General features: G+C 46.5%; 1 protein-coding gene across 4 annotated transcripts in view; it reads left to right on the top strand.

Annotated features, from left to right (window-relative positions):
* The window catches only part of LOC102157546 (cortexin domain-containing 1 protein), a 51,327-nt gene extending 24,265 nt beyond the window's left edge, over positions 1-27,062 (top strand). The window contains exons 2-3 of one of the 4 annotated variants that reach the window (XR_002345774.2): positions 20,475-20,635; positions 22,708-27,062. Coding sequence is in view for 2 of the 4 variants with exons in the window: in XM_084968456.1 (XP_084824582.1) it covers positions 22,770-22,949 (180 nt within the window). In the remaining 2 variants the exon portion in view is untranslated. Of the gene's footprint in view, positions 1-20,474; positions 20,636-22,691 lie in introns of those variants that run through there. The other 3 variants (XR_002345775.2, XM_084968456.1, XM_084968457.1) reach the window with 3 other exon arrangements.
* Positions 27,063-27,774: the final 712 nt, after the last annotated feature.

The following is a 27,774-nucleotide window of genomic DNA, read 5'->3' as shown; positions in this document are numbered from 1 at the left end:
CGCCACGATGGGAATTCCTAAAAAATGTTTTTAAAATAAATAAAAGTTAAAATGCCTACCAGATGAAGAAAAAATGAAAACAAACAAAAATAGAAACAGTAAAAATCTTCTCTTCTGAGGGGTTCCTGTCGTGGCTCAGCAGGTTAAGAACCCAACATAGTGTCTGTGAGGATGCATGTTCGATCCCTGGCCTCACACAGTGGGTTAAGGATCCAGTATTGCAGCAAGCTGTGGCATAGGTCGCCGATGTGGCTTGGATCCCATTGCTTTGTGTGTGGCATAGGCTGGCAGCTGCAGCTCCTATTCAACCCCTAACCTGTGAACCTCCATATGCCACAGGTGCGGCCATAAAAAGAAGGAAAAAAAAGAACAGTGGTTTCTTCTGAGCAGCAGAAGTTATGCTAAGTTTAAAAAATATTAAATAGTCATAACCTTCTCCATCATAAGCAAGTTTTTCCCAATCACCTCAAAGAAAAATTAACTGTATATATTAAGCACTCAGAAATAAGTAGGAAATGTGCATTTTTTTCATGGAAAAAATGCTAAATTGTGATGAATGAACATGAATGAAAGCCTGAATACTTTTGTCATAAATGGAAAGACTCTATATCATAAAGATGGTAAGTCATTACTAATTAACATAAGAATTCAGTGCAATTCCAATCAACATCCCAACAAATTGATTCTAACACATATGAGGAGCCAAGGTACTCTTTTTTTTTTTTTTTTTTTTTGCTTTTTGCTTTTTAGGGCCACACCCGTGGCTTATAGAGGTTCCCAGGCTGGGGTCGAATCAGAGCTACAGCTGCCGGCCTGCACCACAGCCACAGCAACACCAGATCCAAGCCGCGTCTGCCACCTACGCCACAGCTGACGGCAACACCAGATCCTTAACCCACTCAGAAAGGCCAGGAGACGAACCCCCATCCTCATGGATCCTAGTCAAGTTTGTTAACCACTGAGCCATGAAGGGAACGCCCCCTGAGGAGCCAAGGCACTCTTGGATAAAATTACAAAGTGGGGGACTTGGATTAGCACATATCAAGATGTACTAGAAAGTCACTGTAATGCAATTTAAGACAGCATCCTATTGGCACAGGAAGAGACAATAAAGAAATTTAAAGGGACAGTGAGCACAGAAATGGACTCTGTGTTGATGGAAACTTGAGGCTGCACTACAAATCACCGAGGAAAGGACAGACCAGTCAATGAATGGGGATGCGGTGGTTGTTTATCCATATGGGGAGACATAAATCTAAACCTCCCTGTCAGATAACCTGAAAATCAATTTCAGATGGATTATAAACCTAAATAATAAAAATAGAATTTTGAAAGTCTAGAAAATATTTATAGAATACATTGATGACATCAGGATAGGAGAGGATTTAAGAAGTCATGGAAATCATAAATTATAAAGGAAAAGATTAAGGAGGGTGACTCTACTGAAATTTAAAAATTTGAACAAATATAAACAAGATTCTATGAAAAGCTGTGGTGCAACAGAATCGGCAGCATCTTGGGAGCACTGAGACACAGGTTCAATCCCTGGCCCGGCACAGCAGGTTAAGGATCTGGTGTTGCCACAACTGCAGTGTAGGTCGCAACTGTGGCTCAGATGTGATCCCCGGCCCCCTGGAAATTCCATATGCCGAGGGATGGCCAAAAAAGAAAAAAATTTTTTTTTTAATTTTAAAAATTCTATGAACAAAGTTAAAAGACAAACCATAGACTGGAGGCAAAATTTGCAAAACACAGGGCCAACGAAGAAATGATATCTAAACTGAAGTTCAAAACAAACAAACAAGTAAACGGAAAGTCATCCAACAATTCAAAAAGAGAAAAATGAAATGCCCAATAAAGTTATGAAAATATATTCAACATCATCAGAAATCAGGGGAATGCAAGTTAAATCCACCATGAGGTACCATTCACTCCTGCCAGAATGGCAGTCATTCAAGTCTGACAACACTCAGACTTACCAAGGATGTGCATGGCAGGAGCATCTAAGGACTGTTGGAGAAAGTGTGGATTGGAACAATCATTTTGGAGGAATAATTGGCAATATGCAATAAAGTTAGAGAAAGGCTTATCATAGGACTCAGGAATTCCATTCCAATTAGCACACCATAGAAAAACCTGGCCCAAGTGTACATGCATAAGAATGTTCAATGAGGAGTTCCTGTCGTGGCGCAGTGGTTAACGAATCCGACTAGGAATCATGAGGATGCGGGTTTGGTCCCTGCCCTTGCTCAGTGGGTTAACGATCCGGCGTTGCGGTGAGCTGTGGTGTAGGTTGCAGACGCGGCTCGGATCCTGCGTTGCTGTGGCTCTGGCGTAGGCCGGTGGCTACAGCTCCCATTAGACCCCTAGCCTGGGAACCTCCATATGCCACAGAAGCGGCCCAAAGAAATAGCAAAAAGACCAAAAAAAAAAAAAAAAAAAAAACATTCAATGAGGGGTTCCTGTTCCCGTTGTGGCACAGTGGTTAACGAATCCAGCTAGGATCCATGAGGTTGCGGATTCGATCTCTGGCCTTGCTCAGTGGGTTGTTAAGGATCCGGCATTGCCGTGAGTTGTGGTGTAGGTTGCAGACATGGCTCAGATCCCACATTGCTGTGGCTCTGGCGTAGGCCGGCGGCTGCAGCTCCAATTTGACCCCTAGCCTGGGAACTTCCATATGCTGAGAGAGTGGCCCAAGAAATGGCAAAAGAAAAAAAAAAAGTTGAATGAAACACTGTTTTCAGAATTTAAAATTTGAAACAATGTAAATGATCGTTATTTGGGGAAGTCTTGGTCCAACCACAGAATTCTATGCAACAGAGAAAAGGAATGGACTAGCATGTATTAGCATGGGGAAAAGTCTCAAAGTTATCACGTTGTTTATTTTTTATTTTTTGTCTTTTTAGGGCCACACCCATGCCACATGGAAGTTCCCAGTCTGGGGGTCAAATTGGAGCTGTAGCTGCCGGCCTACATCACAGCCACAGCAACACAGGATCTGAGCCGCATCTGCAAACTACACCACAGCTCATGGCAACGCCGGATCCCCAACCCACTGAATGAGGCCAGGGATCGAACCCATTTCCTCATGGATACTAGTCAGGTTCATTAACTGCCAAGCCATGATGGGAACTCCTTAAAGTTATCATGCTGAGTGACAAAGCAAATAACGAGATGATGCAGAACTCATAATAGCATGCATTTAAAGTTTTAAGACCACAGGGAATTCCTGCTGTAACACAGTGGGTTCAGAATCTGATGGCACGGCTTAGGTTGCTGCAGAATGGCAGGTTCAATCCCTAGCCTGGCATAGTGCCTGCAGCTTGGATTTAATCCCTGGCCTGGGAACGTCCATATGCTGCAGGTGTGGCCATAAAAAAAAAAAAAAAAAAAAAGGTGCATAGGAATGATTCATAACAACTTCAGGTTAATACTCACTTCTATGAAGTAAAATGGCAAGTGGGGTGTCTAGTTGGAATACATAGTTGGCTTCCATGACACCATAATGTTTTATTTATGTTGAAGAAAAAAAACAAACAAGGCAAAACATAAATATTGGTGAAAACTGCATAGCGAATACGTAGATATTCTCTCCTACATGCTTAACTCCTGCAATAAAATATTGACCAAAAAAAGATAATAGATATTAATGAGGAAAAAACTAAGAAGAAAACAATTCACTGGAAAGCAAGAGAAGACCATAGAGTTGATCACTAAAGTCAATAGTTTCAAAATACTAACAAAATGGAGAGTCTCACCAAGAGGAAGCACAACTACATACACGCAGTGAGAAATCAGCAAATAACCGCAGCCAGGAATGACCCCAGAAAGTAATAAGAAAATACTATGTCACTGAGGCTGAATATTTACATAAATGGACAATGCTCCCCCCCATCACAAATTTCCCAAATCGCTATCAGAAGAGGTAGAAAAAGCTCAACCCATTGGCCTCCGTTAAAGAAACTGACAAGAGTGTTTGTTGCTCACCATCCATTTAGACCCCGTTGCAGGCTGAATTCAAAACACTTCTCACAGAGTTCCCGTCGTGGCGCAGTGGTTAACGAATCTGACTAGGAACCATGAGGTTGCGGGTTCGATCCCTGCCCTTGCTCAGCGGGTTAAGGATCCGGCGTTGCCGTGAGCTGTGGTGTAGGTCGCAGACGAGGCTCGGGCCCTGAGTTGCTGTGGCTCTGGCGTAGGCCAGTGGCAACAGCTCCGATTAGACCCCTAGCCTGGGAACCTCCATATGCCGCAGGAGTGGCCCAAAAAAGACCAAAAAAAAAAAAAACACTTCTCAGGGGGCATTCCCGTTGTGGCTTAGTGGGTTATGAACCCAGTTAGTATCCATGAAGGCGGGTTCGATCCCTGGCCTCACTCCATGGGTTAAGTAAGGATCTGGAATCACCATGAGCTGTGTTGTACGTCGTGGACGAGGCTCAGATCTGGCATTGCTGTGGCTGTGGCATAGGCCAGCAGCTCCAGCTGGACCCCCAGACTGGGAACTTCCATAGGCCGCAGGTGTGGCCCTAAAAAGAAAAAAAAAAAACAAAAACAGATAATTCTTCTTCCTATTAAAGACAGAATTATACAGAAATCTTCCCAGTTTGTGCTTAGAAATTTGTATCACAACCTTGATACAAAACCCCAACAGAATAGCACACACGCAAAAATAGATATTCTTTTACTGAGTAATGGTTGTAATAACCCTAAATAAAATATTAGCATTTGAACCCAGTAGTGTTTTGAAAGCAGCATACCAAGTAGAATTTATTCCAGGATGTAAATTTGATTCCCCTTTAAGATATTTATTCATAGACAATGAGAAATACATATGTTCATCTTGAAAAAAATCTTGAAAATCATTAGAATATTAGAAGGAACAAAAACAGCTAGCGTTTATTAAGCATTTACTAAATATCAGGCACTGTGTGGAGAATGCCCCATGCTTTATGCAATCCTCACAACAATCCTTATAAGGCCAGAATTATTATCATCTCTTTTTCTCTAGGCAAGGGACTAAAACTTAGAGAATTGAAGTACTTTGCCCAAGTTAAAACCTTTAACTTGGTGGAAGTTACCTACCAGAACCAACAGCCAACAGCGTAATCATTGACATAGGATCCCCCAAAGAGTTATGCTGCTATGTCGTCCATAATAGAATCGAGCCGAGGCCCAGCTTATAACTGGCACAGACGAAAAACCCAAGATGAGTTTTTCCCCCTCTCATCCTGGCACTAGAGCCTGCCTTCTGCCATTGGAAGGAATTCAAGGAAACCAGAGAATTTTGTTGGCGATACTATGGATACTGGCAAGTCGCCGCACTCCCCAGCAACCAGAATTCAAGGGTTCTGATCCCCCAAAGGGGTCTTTGACCACAACATTTGCCTTCTCTGAGCCTCAGTCTTCCTAACTCTAAAATAAAGGCATTGGCCCAGAGGAGGTTCCAGATCATCTTTTTTGACTCTATATTGACAAAAAAAGGCTCAGATGACTTTTGCAAATTACTGCAAAGTACATGTCAGCTTGTTGGCCCTCCTGCTGCTAGATAACACTTGTAAAATCTTTAAGAAGGAAATGTGAACCTCTCCATTCGTAGCTGGAAGCAAACTGTGTTCTTTAGAAAAGAAATATCTCTTCCTAGTTTGCAAAACTTTGGGCTCTTGTCAGTTTAACCTTCAAAGACAGGAAAGCAAATGCGTGTAGCTCTTCAGAGGGGATTTGCATTAATTTGGGGGAAATACTATCAATAGAAAGTGTTCCCTTTTGCTGTATGTGTAACACGAGTAGAGACAGAAAACATATGCTTTGTGCAGTTCAGTGGAGCCCCAGACCCAGCCAACAGGAAGACAGCCTTCAAAGTTTTCTAACGCAAGATGAAATAAAAACAGATGTTTTTAAGTATCACATTGGGAGTTCCTGCTGTGGCGTAACAGGATCCAAGGTGTCCTGGGCACACTGGGATGCGGGTTCGATCCCTGGCCCGGCGCAGTGGGTTAAGGATCTGGCATTGCCACAGCTGTGGCTTAGGCCAAGACTGTGGCTCAGATCAGATCCTTGGCCCGGAAGCTCCACATGACGCAGGGCAGCCAAAAAATGAAATGAAATGAAATGAAATGAAATGGAATATCACCTTGGTTCTGCGCAGCAGGGTATTCAAAGGTGGAAATTCAACATTTCTTTCTGGGAAATAAACTACTGGTGAGCAGACCTGGGGAGATGCAGGGAGAGGTGGGCACCTTTGCAGGAAGAGCCTGGGAATCTCAAGAATGGCAACTAGGGAGTTCCCATCATGGCTCAGTGGTTAACGAATCCAACTAGGAACCATGAGGTTGTAGGTTCAATCCCTGGCCTTGTTCAGCAGGTTAAGGATCTGGCGTTGCCGTGAGCTGTGGTGTAGGTCACAGATGCAGCTTGGATCCCGCGTTGCTGTGGCTGTGGTGTAGGCTGGCAGCTTCGGCTCTGATTAGACCCCTAGCCTGGGAACCTCCATATGTCGCAAGTTGGGCCCTAAAAAGACAACACACACACACACACACACACACACACACACACACACACACACACACACACACACACACACACACACAGAAACTAATTGAGGCCCTCTCCCTTTGTCCCCGAGATTCAGGTTTCAGAAATGTTTCGGTAGTTCATGGTTTGTCTGAACCATACCCAGAGGGAGGAAAGAGCAACGATGCCTATGAAATAAAATCGTGAGGATAAAAGCATTAAGCTTGGGGGCAGATTTCTGCCTGGAGCTTGGAGTTGGGTTTTCTGGAGAGAGGAATAATTCAGAACCCTGAGGCTGTGGATCCTGGGCTTAGTTGCAATCCAGCCATCCTGGTAGCTGATTAGGGTCACAGGAATGGGGCCTGAACATGTGAGTGAATCAAAGGAGCTGTGACGTGGGGTCTCTTGACGGAGCACTTTGGAAGGTTCTTCCTACACCTGGAAGAGCCATCTAAGCTATAAAGTAAATTCTCTAGCAACTTCCCAAGGTGACATGGCATCCTTTGGCCACAAGGGGTCACTCTATCTGGAAGGCCGGCTCAAACTGGCTCTCTTGTCATACATAAGCACCTTGGGGACTTCTTAGTCACAGGAAACATATTCAAAGTAGGTGACACTGGAGCTTGAGTTGCTCAATAGAAGTATTAGCAAGAAATGTGTTCCTGTTGTTTTGAAATCCCAAAGTGGCTAAGAGGAACATAGATGTTCAAGAGGAGAAGAATCCCAGTGGTGGCCACCAGGCTCCCCCAGCTCTCAGAACAAGGAAGGGTGTCCCCAGTCCAGGGGAGCTCCAGGTAAGCCATGATGCCCTGGAGGACTTTAGGCAGCTTCATGGACTTGGCCTTGGTCTGGCTGCTGGACCCCAGCCCAATTTGGGCTAAGTAGACGCTCTTCAAACACTTCGTGGAGATTTTCATTTTCCAATACATTTTGAGTCCATTATGACCATTTACATTCTAGAAACATCCATATCATTGAATTTTTCAAATGTATTGGAGTTTTATATGGCACTGCTTCATTATGCTTTTAATCTCTTTGGTATCTGTGGTGATAGCCCCTTTCTCATTCGTAAAGGTACATGTCTTTTCTCCTTATTTCTAGATTAACCTTGCCAGAGGTGTGTCCAGGTTCAAACCATTACAGAGACCTTTCTCTATGATTTACTTTTTAATTCTATCAGTGCTCTGTTTTGTGAATTGTTAATGTCTGCTTTTAATTTTACTATTTTCATCCTCAAGATTTCCTTGATGTGTTTATATAACTATCTCAGTTGATTTCTTCTTTCCCTGCATTTAATTCTTTTTTTTTTTCTTTTTTTTTTTTAAGGCCGCACCTGCAACATATGGAGGTTCCCAGGCTAGGGGTCCAATCAGAGCTGCAGCTGCCAGCCTGCACCTCAGCCATAGCAATGCCAGATCGGAGCTGCATCTTCGACCTACATCACAGCTCACAACAATGCCAAATCCTTAACCCACTGAGCAAGGCCAGGGGTCGAACCTGCATCCTCGTGGATACTAGTTGGGTTCTTAACCCACTGAGCCACAACAGGAATTCCCTCCCTCTTTTTGTTCAATGATGAAACTTTGAATTTAACCCTGAGAATAGTAAACAGCTTTCACTCATCTTACCGCATAACTTCTAATATGTGACACTCTCATTAGAGTGATTTTTCTAAATATTCTGTAAGGGTAGCTTAATTTTCTCATTAACTCAAAAAATTTTTTTTGATGTTTTAAAATCAAATAGCTTATTGGTTTGTTAATTTGTTTAATCATTTGTGGTCATAAAATACAGCCTGTAAAATTTCTACTTTTTAGAATGTATGGATGTTTTCTTTGTAAATCTATACTAAATCAATTTTCATAAATGTTCTGTGAACTTTGGAAAATAATGTATATTCCCTATAGGCAATAAAAATGTCTATTCAGCTGAGTAATTATATTATTCAATTATTTTATATCATTCTACTAGCATTATCGCTAAATGTTCAAACACATATCTTAACCTACATTATTTTATCAATATTAAAATATAATTGACATTAAATTATTTAGTTAATTAAAATTATTGAAATATTTACATCACCAAAGTAATAATTAAAATGTATTATATTCTAGGAGTTCCCACCGTGGCTCAGCGGTTAACAAACCCGACTAGTATCCATGAGAACACAGGTTTGATCCCTGACCTTGCTCAGTGGGTTAAGGATCCAGGGTTGCCATGAGCTGTGGTCGCAGACATGGCTCGGGTCTGGCATTGCTGTGGCTGTGGTGTAGCTCTGCAGCTACAGCTCCAATTCGACCCCCAGTCTGGGAACCTCCATATGCCACTGGTGGGGCCCTAAAAAGACAAAAAGACAAAAAAATAAAATAAAATGTATTATATTCTAATGTCCTTCCACCTTCCCTCCATTACTTTTTTTGAAATAATATGGAATTTTAGATACAATTTTTTTTGTCTCTCTTTTTTTTTTTTAAGGGCCGCACCCACAGTATATGGAAGTTCCCAGGCTAGGGGTCCAATTGGAGCTGTATCCACTGGCCTACTCCACAGCCACAGCAATGCCAGATCCAAGCTGCGTCTTTGACCTACATCACGGCAATGCCGGATCCTTAACCCAGTGAGCAAGGCCAGGGATCGAACCTGCATTTTCATGGATACTACTCTGCCAGTGAGTGAGGCCAGGGATCGATCCTGCATCTTCATGAATACTAGTCTGGTTCCTTACTGCTGAGCTGCAACAGGAACTCCTACAAATTGTTTTTATAAAGCCTTTGTGTTATGTAACTTTTATTTTTAAAATTCTTTTTTTAACATTTGCATTGTTTTAGACCTATTTTTTAAATAATTATTTACACAGTAGATTATTTTTATTGCTTTTATTATCCTCTACATGTTTTCCTTTCCCTTGAATCCTTCACTTTGATTCATTTATTGGTGGTCATGGTACCTCTTCAAGCAAGTTATTTTGGCTGGAAGGGTTGTGTGCCTAACAAGTTTTCTTCAAATCCTTTACTCTCTGAAAATATCTTTCTATGGCTCTCACAGCTGAATAGCATTATTTTGTATAGAATTCTTTGTTTTTCATCTTCCCCTTTAAAATCTTGGAGCTATTGCTCCCCAACCTCAGAGAGTTAACATTTATGATGGAGAGAGGCTGAAGCCAGCCTACCGATATTATCATCTTACCCTCTGTGAATAGCCTGCTTTTCTCTCTGTCTCTCTTTATGGCCTCAGAGTGGTTTTTTTTTTTTCCCCATTATCTCTGAAAATCAGAGATCCCCAGGTAAAAATGTAAGAGTGAGTCTCTTTCCATTAAAAAGCCCTTATGTTCACTTTGTCCTTTTGAGCTACAGACTTAAGGCTTTCTTTAGCTCAGGGAACTTTTCTTCTATTATCCTCTGTTCTGTTCTCTTCTGTCACCAAGTGTGACTGAACGCCCAGATAGGCCAAGGTACTTATTGCTGAGCGATCATATTCATCTCTGTTTTCCTTTACTTCTGGGATAAGATGAGGTCTCTTTGCTGGTTCCGGCAAGTGTGACAATATCTGGGGCACCTGATGGGAGCAGGTTGCAGACAGGACTCTGCCTCCTCCTCCCAGAGGCCTGAGGAGTCAGGGGCCAGGTGTGGAGTGGAGCGGTGTGGCCATTTCTTACCTTTCAGTGGAAAGCACAGGCAGGAGTCAGTGCAGGGAAGATCCCAGGAGGAAGTTTTTTGTTTGTTTGTTTGTTTGTTTTTTAGGGCCGTGCCCGTGGCATATGGAAATTCCCAGGCTAGGGGTCAAACTGGAGCTGCAGCTACCAGCCTATACCACAGCCACATCAATGTCAGATCCAAGCTGCATTCCCAACCTACACCACAGCTCACAGCAATGCCCAATCCTTAACCTACTGAGCAAGGCCAGGGGTTGAACCCGCATCCCCATGGATGCTCATGGGGTTCTTAACCCACTGAACCACAATGGGAACTCCACCAGCAGGAAGTTCTTACCTGTGGGGAAGAGCAGAGACCTTCCCCAGCCAGACTGGGGCCAAGAGTGAGGGACCGATGGGGCACAGCAGTAGTTACTCTCAACACAGGTTGGGTGGCTAAACCTCAGATCCTCATAAACATACCTAATCCATGAGCCAAGCAGGTGACTCCAAGCAGGAACATGGGCTGCTGCCAAACAGAGAGGAGACTAAAAGCAAGCCGAATCCAAGCAGGCTCGGGTCCCTATCTGGGGTTATCAAAGGAGGTGAAAATCAGAGAGCAGGCTCTGAGCAGACCCAGGAGCAACCTGAAGCTTCCACAGTGCGTTTGTCCTTGAACTCACAGGAGAATGCGAAAGATCTGGGTCAGAAAAGGACCATCTTTCCTTTGATCCACATGAAACCTCACGAGATAGACATAATTAACCCTATTTCAAACGCAAGGAGATAGAGGCTTAATGGGGGCAACGTTTCCAAGAGTCTCCACTAGTAGACAGTGAACTCAGAATTTTTTTTTATTAAAATATAGTCGATCTACAATGTCATGCCAATTTCTCCTGTACAGCGAAGTGACCCAGTCACACAAATATATACATTCCCTTTCTTATAATATCTTCCATCACGGTCTATTCCAAGAGACTGGATGTAGTTCCCTGCAGTTACAGCCAGACTTCGTTTCTCTTCCATTCTACATGCAAGAGTTTGCATCTGCTAACCCCAAACTCCCAGTCCATCCCACTCCCTCCCCTCTCCCCATGAACTCAGAATTTGAACCCACATCCACGTGTCGCCAGAGCCTGAGTTTTCCCATGGTACCACATCACCTTACATAGCATCATGGAGTAACCATGTAGCGTTATCTTTTTCTTTTTCTTTTTTTCTTTAACCTGCTCCTCATAACGAGCAGAAAACTAGAGCCCTTCCTGGCACTGCCTTCCAGAAATGAAGATGATTTTTTTCAAGGGTTCTATATTTGAGAGTGATTCTATATGGAACAGTTCCCTAAGATCACCTCAAATAATGGCTCTTCCAGCATGAGGACAAGAACAGCTTTGGCCTTGTTCTCATGTTTCCTCCCATGGCCTCTACTGATGCTCTTGCTCTGGCTTCTCTTGTTGCTGCTTTTGCCAGGACCAGAGCTGTGACTATCATGCCTGTTGGCCCAGCAGGCTGGAAAGAGCGGGAGTTACAGCTCCCACTGCACCAGGGTCCTGGCCTCAGTTCTTCTTCTTCTTCTTTTTTTGGTCTCTTGTCTCTTTAGGGCCACACCCACGACATATGGAGGTTCCCAGGCTAGGGGTCGAACAGGAGCTGTAGCCGCTGGCCTATACCACAGCCATAGCAACACGGAATCAGAGCCACGTCTGTGACCTACACCGCTGCTCACGGCAATGCTGGATCCTTAACCCGCTGAGCAGGGCCAGGGATCGAACCCAAAACCTCATGGTTCCTAGTCAGGTTTGTTAACCACTGATCCACGATGGGAACCCCAGGCCTCTGTTCTTGATGCTCTAGCCACAGCAGGACTACAGATGAAGCTCTCCGTATCTCTGTCCAATCACTTTCTTCTCCCTTTCCCCACCTCTCTGGCTGCCTTTGTCTGACTGCCTCTGTGTCCAAAGCTGGTGCACTTGTGTTCCGCCTTCGTTTTGGTTTTCAGTTCCTTTTAAGGTGCATTTTTTTGACAATCTGCCCAGGAGTCATCCATCTAATAGTCAGACATCATGTTCTCGTGTGCGCTTGATTGATTTGCTTCCCTTTCTCCAAATCTGGAGAAATAGAGAAAAATACGCTGTGTCTTTTATGGATTGAATGTAAGCATCAAAAAATTATGTGCATGAGTGCATTTAGCTTACATGTCTAGAGCGACTTCCTGTTGCCTGTGTAACAAATGCCCGCAAACTTAGTAGCTTAAAACTGTTGCCAAAGAGCTCTCCTGTGGCACAGTGGATTAAGGATCTGACATTGTCACTGCTGTGGCTTGGGTCACTGCTGTGGCTCGGGTTCAATCCCTGGCCCAGGAACTTCCACATGCCAAGGGCACAGCCAAACCAATCAAAACTATTGCTGAAACCTGAACTCTGTACACAGCAGCCAGATTGAATCTCAGAGAGTTTTAGGCAAAGGAGAAAAAGATAGATTTATTGTCTTGCCGGGTGAAGGGGGACACAGCAGGCTTATGTCTTCAAAACTTGTCCCAACAGGAGAAGATTTGGTGAGGAATTTTATAGCAATGGTTCAAAGGCTAGATTGCTGCTAAGGGTATGTTAGGGTCCTGCATTCTTTCAGTCTGGCCTCAGGGGTTCTCCTCCTGAGCTCCTGTGGTTCTCAAGGTTATCAAACTGTGACCTTCTCTCTGGAATGAAGAAGCCTTTACCAAGTCGTTAACATCTTCCAGTTGTTGAGGGTTTCAGTTCTGCAGGAGAGCTCAAAGATACTGTTATGTGTATCCACGTCCAGGAGATCCGCAGGGTCCTGCTCAGTTTCAAAACCACAGAAACGTATTCTCTTCCAGTTCTGGAGGTCAGGAGTCCAAAATGAGCCTTAAGGGGTGACAATCAGGGTTTCAGCAAGGCTGAAGTTGGAAGCCTCCAGGGGAGAACGCATCCATTGCCTCTTTCACTTCCAGAATTCTTTGGCTCCTGGCCTCATCGCTCCAGCCTCTGCTTTTATAGTCACCCTCCTCTACTATTCAATCTCTCTCGGTCCTTGTTGCGGCAGCTGTCAGCAGCCCAAGGCCAGGGTGAATCAGCTCTGGTAGCAGCCCTATGGCCAGTGTACCAGCTCCAGCAGCTCTTTCACCTGGCAGGAAACCAAGCGAGCACTCGGAAAGTTGGAGAACTCAGGTTTATTACGCCGGTGGGCTCAGAGGAGATTGCTCTCAGGAGTCTGAGCCCCAAAGAGGGGTTTCACAAGGCTTTTATGGGCTAGTTCTTCCAGGTGGGTGCTTGGCGGACCAGAGTGAGAACTGGCAAAGTAATAGATGTGGGAGCAAGTTTACAGAAGCAGATGTGTGGCAGAGGGATGGTTAGGGGCAGTTGGCCAGATTTTGCTTAGTCATCATGGCCGGGGTGTCTCCTTTCTACCTTTTTGTCAGGACATTTTCCCCTACATCCTTATTCTCCTAGGACACTTGTGATGACCTTCAAGACTCAGCCAGAGAACTCAAGATAATCTCCCCACCTCAAGATCCTTAACTTAGTCACCTCTGCAAAGTTCCTTTTGCCATGTAAGACAACATTCACTGCTTGCGTAGAGTCAACTGTGGACCTTTTTTTTTCCCCCACACCTGTGGCATGTGGAAGTTCCTGGGCTAAGGATCAAACCCACATCACACAGCAACCTGAGCCACTGCAGGGATGACGCCAGATCCTTAACCCCCTGCACCACAAGGGAACGCCTTGAGGATATATTCAAACTACCAGAGTCTACTCTCTGGCTTCCAAAGAGTCATGTCTATGCTATATACATTCACCCCATTCCAACATCCCCAAGAGTTTGAACTATATGGTATCATCTCAAAGTCCGAAATTTCATCATCTAAATTATCTAAATTTGGCATGCATGAGACTGCATGTGATCTGGCAAAATTCCATCTGTGGACTTGAAAGACAAGTTATCTGCTCCAAAAATACAGTGGTGGGATAGTCATAGGATGACAGTTGTACACGGTCCCATTTCAAAAGAAAAAAAAAAAAAATGAGGAAAGGAGTCACCAGTCTCAAGCAATTTTGAAATCCAACCAGGAAAACTCCATTACTTTTCAAGGAGATTCTGGGAATAAATCTGTGGCCTGAGTCTCCACACAGTCATTCTTCAGCTTTCTTGAAGCTTTTAATCTTATCAACCTGCTTCTGCCTGTAGAATGTTTAATCTTTAATTTTATCTCGTCTCTGTCCCTTCCCATTCTAGCTGGCAGTGTTTCTAATATAACATTATCAAAACCTTTGTGTGTTTCCCATGTATGTCACAGGGATTCTTTCCATTAGATAAGAGAGTCCTCCAAAGATCTTTTCTTGATAATCTCGTTTCTATTCCTGGCTTCTTCTGAGATGACCAGTGACACATCTAATCTCTTCAGCACTCTCAAAAGGTTTTCCAGTCCTACCCTTGTTCAGAACCTTCTGTCCTGATAATTAATCTCCTAATTTTAGCATCTTATGATCAGAATAGGCTAAGTAAGGGTCCTTGATGTAAAGCAGGGCATGGGTAAAGCAGGTGCCCAAGGGCGGTCTTCTAAAAAATGGTAGGTGTGAGCTGCTAGGATCAAAACATGCAGAGATGGAGTTCCCATCATGGCGCAGCAGAAACAAATCCAACTAGAAACCATGAGGTTGTGGGTTCAATCCCTGGCTTCACTCAGTGGGTTAAGGATCCAGCATTGCTGTGAGCTGTTGTGTTGGTCACAGATGCGGCTCAGATCCTGTGTTGCTGTGGCTGTGGCATAGGCCGGGGCTGCAGCTCGGATTGGACCCCTAGCCTGGGAACCTCCATATGCCACGGGTGCAGCCCTAAAAAGACAAAAAAAAAAAAAAAAAACAGACAAACATGCAGAGGCTATTCGCACATCAAATAGTTAAGGGGACAGAGGGGACAGGAGATTTGCGTGAGACCAATAGCATCAGCATCATATCATAAAAATGATAGAGCAGAAGTTCCTATTGTGGCTCAGCAGTTAATGAACCCAATTAGTATCCATGAGGACATGGATTCGATCCCTGGCCCTGCTCAGTGGGTTAAGGATCTGGTGTTGCCTTGAGCTGTGGTGTAGGTCAAAGACTCGGCTCAGATCCCACATTGCTGTGGCTGTGGTGTAGGCCAGCAGCTACAGCTCCAATTCAACCCCTAGCCTGGGACCCTTCATATACCACTGGTGTGGCCCTAAAAAGACAAAAGACAAAAAAATAAAAGATACAGCAGAATTGGTAAGGTGGTTTAGAGAAGTATGATACAAAGATGATGCATTCTCTTGGCAGAAATCCTCTCTTTTATTTTATCTGAAATGGTGCTACTTCATACTGTCTCCTTCTCTGGAAGGTCTCTTAGAGGTTAGAGCTGTTTCAATGTTGAAAGATAAGTTCTCACCTCAATTTCCCTTAATCCCATCCCCCCATGCATCTTTCCAGCCCTGGGAATGGTCATGGTCTTAATCATTTCTTAACACATACTCGGCATCTCCCTCTGGCAAGTCTGTTAATTGCTCTGATAAAGGAATGAGGCCACCAAGTGCAGTCCCACAGGACAATGTAATCGGTGTCGGGTTATGACACTGAACATCCTCTGTGTCCTGAGCAAATGTCATCCACTTAACCCATCTGTCATCTAGGGACGAGATTCTGACAGGTCACCTTTCATGATGGCTCCTCTCCTATTTTTAGCACCACTGGGTTATGACACGTGGTGATTTTTGTTACCCAGTTGAATTCACAATGTTGAGAGAACCTGTTGTTTATCCCTGAAGTGATGGCAAGACGCTTTTTCAGTCTCCTTGCCTTCCTACCATTGGTGTCTGAAGGGCAACAGCCGAGCTCTGGTTTGCATCTTCTCTAATGTTTAATGTGAGCCCACAAGGCAGGGGCCTGGCCTGGCTCCAGGTTGGTGGTACCACTTGGTCAGACTTGGACCCGGCCGCTGAGGAGCTTACACACTGCTATGGACTGAATTGTGTCTCCACTAAAATTCATATGTTGGGGAATTCCCATTGTGGCTCAGTGGTAATGAATCCAACTAGTGTCCATGAGGACATGGGTTTGATTCCTGGCCTCCCTCAATGGGTTAAGGATCCGGCATTGCTGTGAGCTATAGTGCAGGTTGCAGACATGGCTCAGATCCAGCATTGCTGTGGCTGTGGCTGTGGTGTAGGCCGCAGCTCCATTTGGTCCCCTAGCCTGGGAACCTCCATATGCCTCAGGTGCGGCCCTGAAAAGACCAAACCAAAAAAAAAAAGGGAAAATCATATGTTGAAGCCCTGATCCCCCAGTGTGATTGTATTTGGAGATGGGGCCTTTAGGAGGTAATTAAGGTCAAATGAGGTCATAAAGTTGGTAGGATTGGTGGCCTTACAAGAAGAGGAAGAGAGGGTAGTCCCTCTCTTTAGGCACATACATTGAAGAAAGGCCATTTTGTGAAGACATTAAAAAAAAAAAAAAAAAAAAAAAACAACCTGATCTGGAACGTCTATCCTCCAGAATTGTGAAAGAATTAATTTCTGTTGCTTAAGCCGCCCAGTCTGTGGCATTTTGTTATGGCAACCCTAGCAGATAAGACACACCTATGTACAGACACAAAGAGACATCTCAGCACAGAAAGCAAGGTCTTGACCACTCCGCCCCCCTGTATACATTCGTACCCAAGTCCTATATTTCTGTACCTTTTGAACCGTGACTGCTTCGTTGCTTCTTTCTCCTAAAACCCTGACCAGGGTACTTATTTCCAGGACCCATATTCGGGCCATTCACACTGTCCTGTGGTATCCCACGGCATCTGGCAGGATCCCTTTCCATCTGGATCTGCTGCACCCCAGCCCTAGAACTGCTCACTTGGACAAGGATGTTGGTCAGCTCAGCAGCCATTTCCCTCCATTCATTCGCCCAGATCAGAATCCCTGACTCTGAAGCAAGTTCACCTGCAGATGCCCCGAGCAGGTGGCAGATGGAGCATCTGGCTTGCGCAGCAGGTTCAATGCTGAAAGATGGTTCAATTATGTTGGGGACCAATGAGCTGGCCCCTGGGAGGGCGAGGCCCTCAGCTCCCGGGAAACGGTGTCCCGTTCCTCCTGGGTGTCACGTCCTCACTGGGAGGCGGGGCTGGAAGGGACTAGTGTCTGCCCGGTAATTAAGGTTAATGAGCACCCTCCATCTGGAGGGTGGAAAGGCGAATCTGTTCTTTGCATCCACATTCTTGGCATTCAGCCCAGCTGGAAGGATCCAGAAAATGTTGTTAACCTTCCTCGCAGGCATGTTGCCAGCTTATGGGACCCACGCCTGGCCCCAGACAAGACAGGGGAGGATCACAAGACAATCTCTTTGGGGTCTGTGCGGGGTATCTGATATCAACTTAAAGCAGACTCTGGGTGAGGGATTTCAGAATCTGTGTTTGAGAGACCAGCCTGGGTCCTGCCGTGAAACACGAGAGCATGAAACTCCAGCACATTCAGCATCTGTCCCTGAGAGCCACGGAGGACCATGTGACACAGGCCTGGCTGGGGTCAGAAACATGAGTGTGCCCCAAGGTCAGCTGGGCCAGGCCTCTGAGATGCTGAGAAAACCCCTCCCCCTCTTCAGTCCCATCTCTTCGTCTACGAAATGGAGGGAGGTGGACTGAATCGGTGTTTTCAGAAGTTCTGTGGGTCCCCAGTGTGGAAAGTGCATGCTGCACTCAAGATAGTGTTAACCGCTGAACAGAGTGAGAAGAAGTGGTTCTTTACACTCTAGCAGTTACACCAGAAGCATACGTTTCTGAAAAAAGGAAAGACAAAGCAAACGTGATTAGGTAATACAGCTGTCCCTCAGGATCTGTGGGGAGTTCCAGAACTCCCTTGGGTACCCAGGAGTTCCCACTGTAGCTCAGTGGTTGATGAATCTGACTAGCATCCATGAGGATGCAGGTTCGATCCCTGGCCTCGCTCAGTGGGTTAAGGATCTGGCATTGCCATGAGCTGTGGTGTAGGTCACAGATGCAGCTCAGATCCTATGTTGCTGTGGCTGTGGTGTAGGCCGGCGGCTGCAGCTTGGATTCACCCTCTAGCCAGTTCCACTCCATATGCCATGGGTACAGCCCTAAAAAGCAAAAAAAAAAAAAAATTAAAAATAAAAAAGAATTCCTGGGGAGTTCCCATCATGGTGCAGCAGGAACAAAATCTGACTAGGAACCATGAGGTTGCAGGTTTGATCCCTGGCCTTGCTCAGTGGGTTAAGGATCCAATGTTGCTGTGAGCTGTGGTGTAGGTTGCAGACGCGGCTTGGATCTGGCTTCGCTGAGGCTGTGGCACAGGCCGGCAGCTATAGTTCTGATTAGACTCCTAGCCAGGGAACCTTCATATGTCACGGGTTCGGCCCTAAAAAAAATAAATAAATAAATAAAGAATTCCCGGAGTTCCCGTCGTGGCGCAGTGGTTAACGAGTCCGACTAGGAACCATGAGGTTGCGGGTTCGATCCCTGCCCTTGCTCAGTGGGTTAACGATCCGGCGTTGCCGTGAGCTGTGGTGTAGGTTGCAGACGCGGCTCGGATCCCGCGTTGCTGTGGCTCTGGCGTAGGCCGGTGGCTGCAGCTCCAATTCAACCCCTAGCCTGGGAACCTCCATATGCCACGGGAGCAGCCCAAGAAATAGCAACAATAACAACAACAACAACAACAACAACAACAAAAAAAGACAAAAGACAAAAAGAATTCCCTTGGGTACCCAAATTCACAGATGCTCAAATTCCTTATATAAAATGGCATAGTATTTGCAGATAACTTACACACATCCTCCTGTAAACTTTACATCATCTCTAGAGTCCTTACAATACCCAGAACAAGGTAAAAATCATCTCTAGCGTCTTATGCCCAGAACAAGGTAAATACTATGTAAATAGTTGCACATCCAATGTCTCTGCATTGAACATCTCCAGATGAGAAGGATGAATGTGGATCTCCTAACAGTAGTTTTCTCTCTGGCGGTGAGCTGGATCTCTGGAACAAAGGTCATTAGGAAACGGCTCTTCGTGGTTTTCTGCCTGTAGGGTTTTGAATTTGGGGCTGTGTTTTAAGTATTATTTTACACAAAAATGTTACATTTAACCCTCAAAAAATGAAAAATAGAACTGTCTTTGCTCCAGCAATTCTGCATGTGCATATCGACTCAAAAGCATCAAAACAGGGTCCCAAAGAGGTATGTGTACCTCCATGTTCACACCAGCATTATTCCCAAGAGCCAAGAGATGGAAACAACCCAAGTGTCCATTGGCGGATGCCTGGATAAACAGAATGTGGTATATTCCTACAGTGGAATATTTATTCAGCCTTCTAAAAAACCAGTTGCAAAAAGATAAATCCTGTGCTGTTCCACTTATACGAAGTACTTAGTGTAGTCAAGTTCACAGAGACAGAGGTGGAGTTTGTGGATAACAGGGACTGAGGGGAGGGGGGCTGGGGAACTGTTGTGATTTTTTTGTTTGTTTGTTTCCTTTTTCGCCGCTCCCGTGGTGTAAGGAAGTTCCTGGGCCAGGGATCGAATCTGTGTGCAAGAGGCGTGACCTACCTACACCACAGCCAGGGCAAATCTGGATCCTTAACCCACTGCGCTGTGCTGGGGACTGAACGGGTGCCTCCACAGAGACAAGCTGGATCATTAACCCACGGCAGCACAGCGGGAACTCTGGGAGATGTTGTTTGATAGGCACAGCGTTGGGGTTTTGCAAGATTAAATGAGTTCTAGACATGGATGGTGGGGATGGTTGTGCAACAGTTTGAATGTCGTTCATGCTACCGAACTGTGCACCTAACCACGGTCACTATGGTAAATTATGCATTATGTCTATTTTACCACCTTTTTCTTTCTTTCTTTTTTTTTTTTTTTTTTGCTTTTTAGGGCCAAACCTCGGCATATGGAAGTTCCCAGCCTAGGGGTCGAATCAGAGCTACAGCTGCCAGCCTACGCCAGAGCAACGTCAAATCTAAGCCACATCTGCGACCTACACCACAGCTCACAGCAATGCCGGATCCTTAACCCACTGAGCGAGACTGGGGATTGAACCCACATCCTCATGGATACTAGTCGGGTTCGTTTCTGCTGAGTTACAATGGGAAGTCCCTTACCACAATTTTAGAAAATATTATTTTTTGAAAGAGAGAAGGAAAGGAAAAACCCTAAGAGAATAAAGTATGGCAGCTCCCACCACGGTGCCCAGGGAGAGCTGCCCAGGCCAGACCTTCCTGCCAACCCAGCTCACACCGCGGACTGGGCAGCATGGGGAGTAACCAGCCTTTTTCTGTCCTGTTCTGTTTCAGCTGCTGCCACTGTGGGTACTTGCCCTTGAGTGAAAGGCCACTACTCTCACTGGCTCCCAGCTGTGACATCCCATCACTCCCCCTACGTCCTGGAACAGCCTGACCCAGGGTGCGAGCCCACCCAGCGGCCCTTATGTAGTGGTGACCACTCCAACCAGCAGGTCAGTGCCCTCTGGGAAGGGGTGCGGAGGGAGACAAGGTCTGAGGGAGGGGAAAGCATAGTTCCCTGTGGTTATAGATGTGTCTGAACCAGCCAGCCCAAAGCTCGCACAGCTGCCCTCCTGAAGCTGCAGAGGCAGTGGGGAGACAGAGGCCCACTTTGCCTTCCACCAGAAGAAATGGAGGCAGGCAGAGGCTTAGGATTTGGGATGTGGGACCCTGGGGAAGTCACTTCCCTTTTCTGTGCCTCAGTTTCCATGTTCATAAAATGGGCATGTTGAGAAGTTCCCTGGTGGCTCAGCGGGGTAAGGATCCAATGTTCTCACTGCTGTGGCTCTACTTACTGCTGTTGCATGGGTTTGATTCCTGGCCTAGGAACTTCTGCATGCTGTGGGGACAGCCAAAAAAATTAAAAATTAAAGTAAAATAAAATGGGCTTTTTTTTTTTTTTTCCTTTTAGGCCCATATCCATGGCATATGGAAGTTTCCAGGCTAGTGGTTGAATCGGAGCTGCATCTGCTAGCCTACACCACAGCCACAGCAATGCAGGATCTGAGCCACGTCTGTAACCTACACCATAGCTCATAGCAACGCAGGATCCTTAACCCACTGAGTGAGGCCAGGGGTCGAATGCACATTCTCATGAATACTAGTGGGGTTTGTAACTGGCTGAGCCTCGACGGGAAATCCCAGAATGGGCTAGCTTGCCTCCAGGGCTGTGAGGATCAAATAATAAACTGGATGTGAAAGCACAATATCCAGTTCAAGTGCTCTGAGAGTTCAGGGGTGATGCTGATGATGACTGTTCACTGAGGGGAGAGGGAGCTGGAGGGGGACCCTTCACCTCCACCTTCACCCCCCACCCCCCACCCCCTACCAAGCTCGCTGTGATGGCTGGGCTGCAAGGACCTGCCCTGCCCTCCTGGCCTGCTTTGGGGAGCCCTCCTTCATTCAGGGTATTGGCTGACCACCCCCAGGGCGGGACCATGCTGCCTTGACCTGAATCTTTGCGCCCTTGTGATGCAGCCTCACGCCCTGTATTATCACAAAAGGGAGGCATAGGCCTGGCAAAACGATAATCTTGCACTGCCAGGCGGTGGCAGAGCCGGGGTCATTGTCCACCTGGCTGCCCAAACTGTTCTTCCCATCACACCTGCAGCGGTTTTCCAGCCATGTCCCTAGGGCTCAGAAGTCCCATGGGAGTCCCAGGAGGCCCCCATGGGCGGGGTGGGGGTGGGGAAAATGCCTCCCACCACATTCAGATACAGCAGTTCCTCTTCACTCAACTCATATATTGGTGTTCAGCATTCATTTTCATTTGAAATATAGGTTGCTTAAAAAATATATATTAACTACCTAATTCTTTTAATGCTTTCTGGTCGCCCTCAGTCAGTGGCTTGGCAGAGTTGAAAGCATTATGTATTTATTTATTTTTGGTCTTTTTTTAAGGGCCGCACCGCATCATATGGAAGTTCTCAGGCTAGGGGTCGAATCAGAACTGCAGCTGCCGGCTTATGCCACAGCCATGGCAATGTGGGATCCGAGCCGTGTCTGCAACCTACACCAAGGCTCACAGCGGCACCAGATCCTTAACCCACTGAGCGAGGCCAGGGATCGAACCCACATCCTCATGTATCCTAGTTGTGTTCTTTAACCGCTGAGCCACGATGGGAACTCCTGAAAGCATTATTATAACTTTCTTGCTAAAGGGTTTTCAGGCAGTGGAGGCACCTGCAGGGGCTTCATCCCCAAGAAGCCCCTTGGCCATGTCCTGGCCCTGCCCCTGCTGGCACTCATCTGTCACCTCCCACCACCTCACCCCCACCCCCCAGGAGGCACTGGCTTGTTGGAAACCTTGGTGGCCTACAAGGTTCAGGGCTGAGACTACATGGGCCCCTGGAAGGAAGGCAAGAGTCTGTTCTCACCTCATCCTCAGGTCGAGGTGGGAGGGGTGGGGCTCACAGCAAGCTCCCAACCCAAGGGAGCATATAAGAGGGGGAAGGGGTTGTGCGCTGTCCCCACCCCAGGCAAGTGGGCCCTCCCCTCCCCTCCCCACAGCCATGGCTCTCTGCAGGAGTGGAAGATGGTACCTGTCAACCCCAAGGCGGAGGAGGAGCCCGCAGCCGTTGCCGAGAGATGGAGGACCCCACACCTGAGCCCGTCTATGTCGATGTGGACAAAGGACTGACCTTGGCCTGCTTCGTCTTCCTCTGCCTCTTCCTTGTCGTGATGATTATTCGCTGTGCCAAGGTCATCATGGACCCTTACAGCGCCATCCCCACATCCACCTGGGAGGAGCAGCACCTGGACGACTGAGGCAGTGGCGAGGGAGCGAGCCCCAGTGCTCTCTGAGCAGGGGAGGCCCAGGATGCGCTCTGTGTCCCCTGGCCATCGGCTGCCAACCCACGGAGGCGAGAATGGATTCGGCCACCCGGGGTTGGAGAAGGCTCACCTTAGTCTTGTCCACTCTCACACGAGCAGCAGAGTGAAAGGCTCGGGGTGCTGGGGGTGTTGCGGTGGTGGCACAGTCTGGAGATAAGAGCAATGGGCCCAGAGTCAGGAGGTCCCGGGTTCTAGTCTGGGGAATCACTCTGAGACTATGGGGCCATCACCTTCCCTGGGTCCTGTGCACCTTTTGGAATTGGATACAGATCCTACCATCGCACAACGGGGGTCTCATTTTGGAGAGACTCTTGCCCTTGACATGCAAAGCAGCACACGCCCTAGCCCTGGAGGCTCCCAGCACAGATGTCCCATGGGAGCCCCAGCCCCTTCCCAAGGAACCAGCAACGCAGCAGGTGGTAAAGTGAGAAAGGAGAGGGGAGGCACGTCACCTCAAAATTCACAAAAGGCACAGGGACAGCTTCCCAGCAGTGTTTTTTTAAACGAAAATCTAGATGGAGTGTATTTTTCCAGGTATAAATGAAATGTGCATTTTAGAAGTTTGGGGACATACAGAAAAAATAGAAAGAAAGGAGGGAACTAACACTTAGATTCCCATTTCCTGGAAGCCACCACATTGATATATTTTCTCCCAGGCTTTTTTACTGATATATTTTTAAATAGTCAGATTCATGCTGTTTGCAGGATGTTGTATCCCTTCATATTCGAGCACAAACACTTTCTCAGTGCATCAAACTCTCTTGATAGCCGTCGTTTTTACTGGTTGCCAAGTGTTCCATGGGGTGGAGAGATCACAGTTGAGTAATCCTCTCTTTGGTCATCCATTTCATTTTTTTAATGGGCTTCCCCTCCCATAAAATTAGTTCACTCCGTGACCTCTTGAGAGTGCATGGTCCCCGAGATGAACATTGGACAGGAAGACCTGAGTTCTAGTCCTGTCAGTCACACTAAGGCTGTGTGACCTTGAGCAAGTCGCTTAACCTCTTGGTGCCTCAGTTCTTTCATTTGATAATGAGGGGGAAAAGACTTGCCTTTCTTGTTCTGTGTAAGCCTCCTGGGAGTGAAGGGACAGGAAGGGGGGGTGCTTTGAATGTAAATGTGCTGTGGGGGAGGGGCAAGGAATAAGTTGTTGATAATGACTCTTCTTGGGGGGACTCCTTCTCCTTTTCCCACTCCTCTGAGCCCCTCTCACTGCATCACCTGTACCTATGACCTTGCAGCCAGAACAGGTAGGGGGTTCCCATCGTGGCTCAGTGGTAATGAATCCGCCTAACATCAGAGCTCACAGACCTAGTCCCGAGTCCCTCTGAGCCCCAATGGCCTCATCTGCAAAATGAGAGAATAACATCTACCTCACAAGGTTGTTGTGAGGATGAAATGAGAGAACATAGGCAAACATTAGTGTCTTTTCTTGATTCCACCATCTCAGGAGAAGTCAGGGGCCTGAACTAGGAGGAGAGGTGCCATATTCCCCCTTCCCTGCAGAGTCTCGGACCCCAGGCTTTCCCCAGCTTCCCAAGACCACTTCTTTTTTTTTTTTTTTTTTTGTCTTTTTGCCATTTCTTGGGCCGCTCCTGCGGCATATGGAGGTTCCCAGGCTAGGGGTCTAATCGGAGCCGTAGCCACCAGCCTACGCCAGAGCCATAGCAACGCGGGATCCGAGCTGCATCTGCGAACTACACCACAGCTCACGGCATCGCCGGATCGTTAACACACTGCGCAAGGGCAGGGATCGAACCTGCAACCTCATGGTTCCTAGTCGGATTCGTTAACCACTGCACCACCACGGGAACTCCCCCAAGACCACTTCTGAAAGGCCAACTCTCCCAGCCAGGACTGCCGGTCAGAGGAATACTCACAGCAATCTCTCCTGGCACCTGACCACAAGGGATAGGGTGTCTATTAATTTACATAATTGTCAACTGTCGCCAGTATTCTCATGCACATCAGGTGAAGATAAATTAGACCACCTGAACTCCCCCTTCTGAATGCATTTATTCCATCCCTCCAAGGCATGGCTGCCATCCCCATCAGAAGTGACCTGCAGGTCTGAAGAAGCTCAAGGCTTCCTTTTCATCTCCTGCATCCCAACCATGAGTCCCCTGCCATCTCAGGCCACACAGGTTTCCAAAGCACTGTCAGGACCAGGTGACCCCTGAAAGTGAACAAGGCCACAGCTGTTCAGGCAGCATTCCAGGGCATATCCAGCTGTTGCCTCCGACTCCCGTGTGAGATGCACAAAGGGACCTCTGGCAAAAGCAGTGGACTGAGGTGCACCGGAGGCTCTGTGTGGGAGCAAGGACCTGGAACATTGCCTCAGGTCCAGCAGCAGCCTTCAGCCTGCAGCCTACTTCAGAGATCCCAAGCACTTTTGTGAAAGCCTCATCAGCATGGGTTTGCAATGTAAATCAGAGCCAGCTCCCAGTCGGTTAATAAGAGATCCCAAGGAATAAGAAGTGATCTTGAAGACCTCAGTTGGAAATACTTAGCGCTTCCAGGAGTGAAAAACAGGGTGCCAGGGGCCATACTACTCAAATTGCAGTGAAGGATGAATAGCATCTGCCACATTGAGGCTCTTGTTAGAAACCCCAAATCATGGACCCTGTCTCCAAACCTACAGAATCACAACTGGCGGTGGGGGGGGAGGGCCCTCGAACCTATTAGCAAGATCTGTCAAGGGATTATTCGTATGCACATTAGAGCTTGAGAAGCACTGCCCTGGAGATTCTTTAGTCTCTCTCTCTCTCTTTTTTTTTTTTTTTTTTTTCTTTTTAGGGCCACACTTGCAGCATTTGGAGGTTCCCAGGCTAGGGGTTGAATCGGAGCTGCAGTTGCCAGCCTTCAGCAATGCTGCCACAACATTGTGGGATCCTTGCCACAATGCGGCCTATACCACAACTCACAGCAATGCCGGATCCTTGACCCACTGAGTGAGGCCAGGGATCGAACCCGCATCCTCATGGATACTAGTCGGGTTCATGACCACTGTGCCACAATGGGAACTCCAGGTTTCAAATCTTTCTTTTCTACACTTAAATTTACTAATATTTCCCACCTTATCTCAACTCGTTTTTTGGTGGCCAAGAGAGATACTAACATTTCAGAAAAAGACGGGAAAACATAAAAATCGCTCCTAATCCAAGCCTCCACAAAACATTGATGTCCATTGTGTGTCCATGTGTTTCCTTCTAATCCTTGTCCACATGCAAGATATATTTTTTCCATAAAATCCGTTGGTTACATCATTTAAATTGACAGCTCTGAATATTACATCATTTAAATTGACAGCTCTGAATATTACATCATAAGCATGTTTCTGATACTGTCTCCCTATTTATCATTTCAGTGGCTATAAACCATGTCATCTAATGCGTGTACATAATTATCCAGATTCTTGTTAAGTACTTGGATTTCTTTTATTTTCCCTATTACACGTGTTCCAATATATAAAAAATAAAGCTAAAGACAGACACAGTAACCACCCCCCCCAGGGCTTGCTCAGGATGGTGGAGAATAAACATGTAAATTATACCCCCTCTGCCTTAGAGACACACATGGGGGAGGGAGATCCATCTAAGCATTTGATCATATCAACGAGCTTATATGATCAAGAAAAAACAACTGAAATTTCAAGCTTCTGTTGTTGGTTTATGCTGCTAAAAAATGGAGGAGATGGTTCTTTGTCATCGGAGCACCTTACAGTGTCCAGCCAGCTGAAACGAAGTGTGAGGCTTTGGACTGAAAAGATCAATTGGCCAGCAAAAGAAATGAGAATTTTGGAAGACTGGAAACTGGAAGAGAGCAAATGAAAAGCATCAGAGAAAGAGAGAGAGAGGTCTGTGGTGTTGGCCCTAATCCAGGGTTTAAAACAAAACGTGATCAGAGAGAAACTCCCCGCTGCAGGCAAGGGGTGATGGATTTTCCAGACAGCAGTGCCTCATGGCTGAATTTAAGTTGTTGCCTGTTCTGTGCTCTGCTACAGTCCTTTCCTGTTACTCCAAACCCTCAGTAAAGTCTGATACACAATCCATTTTGTGGCTGTGGTATCTGGGGGCAGTAAAGATATCTGGGGGAGGTGGTCGATGTGAAGGAACGTGATCTGCAAAAGGAGAGTCGTCCCCGGGACAAGAGAGGCAGCAGAAACAGGCGGAGGCGGAGTTCCCGTTGTGGCACAGCGGAAACGAATCCAGCTAGGAGCCATGAGGTTGCTGGTTTGATCCCTGGCCTCTGTCAGTGGGTTAAGGATCCGGTGTTGCCATGAGCTGTGGTATGGGTCGAAGATGAGGCTTGGATCCCACGTTGCTGTGGCTGTGGCGCAGGCTGGCAGCTGCAGCTCTGATTCGACCCCTAGTCTGGGAATCTCCATATGCCATGGGTGCAGCCCTAAAAAGCCCCCCTCCCCCCAAAAAAGAAAGAATAAATAAATAGGCAGAGACAGGAAATCAGAATGACCGTCACTAGCAGAAATGTGACCCCCAAGGAAGGAAGCTCAGACAGGCTAAATAAGAGGACACTAGTTTTACCAGCCTGGTAGAGCAAAACTTCCATCATCTCTATTCCATTTTTCCCAATTAGTTGCTCAAATATTTACATGTTCTTTTTTTTTTTTTTTTTCTTTTTTCTTTTTAGGCCCGCACCTGTGGCATATGGAAGTCCTTAGGCTAGGGGTCAAATCAGAGCTGTAGCTGCCGGCCTACACCACAGCCACAGCCACAACCACAAGGGATCTGAGCCGCAT

The sequence above is a fragment of the Sus scrofa genome, chromosome 7 (assembly GCF_054392235.1).
Source record: "Sus scrofa isolate SSC_HxYL_T2T_F1_AM1 chromosome 7, Sscrofa_HxYL_maternal_Yorkshire_Landrace_v2.0, whole genome shotgun sequence".
In the NCBI taxonomy this organism is placed as follows: domain Eukaryota; kingdom Metazoa; phylum Chordata; class Mammalia; order Artiodactyla; family Suidae; genus Sus; species Sus scrofa.
The sequence above is the reverse complement of the archived record's forward strand: the minus strand, read 5'-3'. Positions and strand labels throughout refer to the sequence as shown.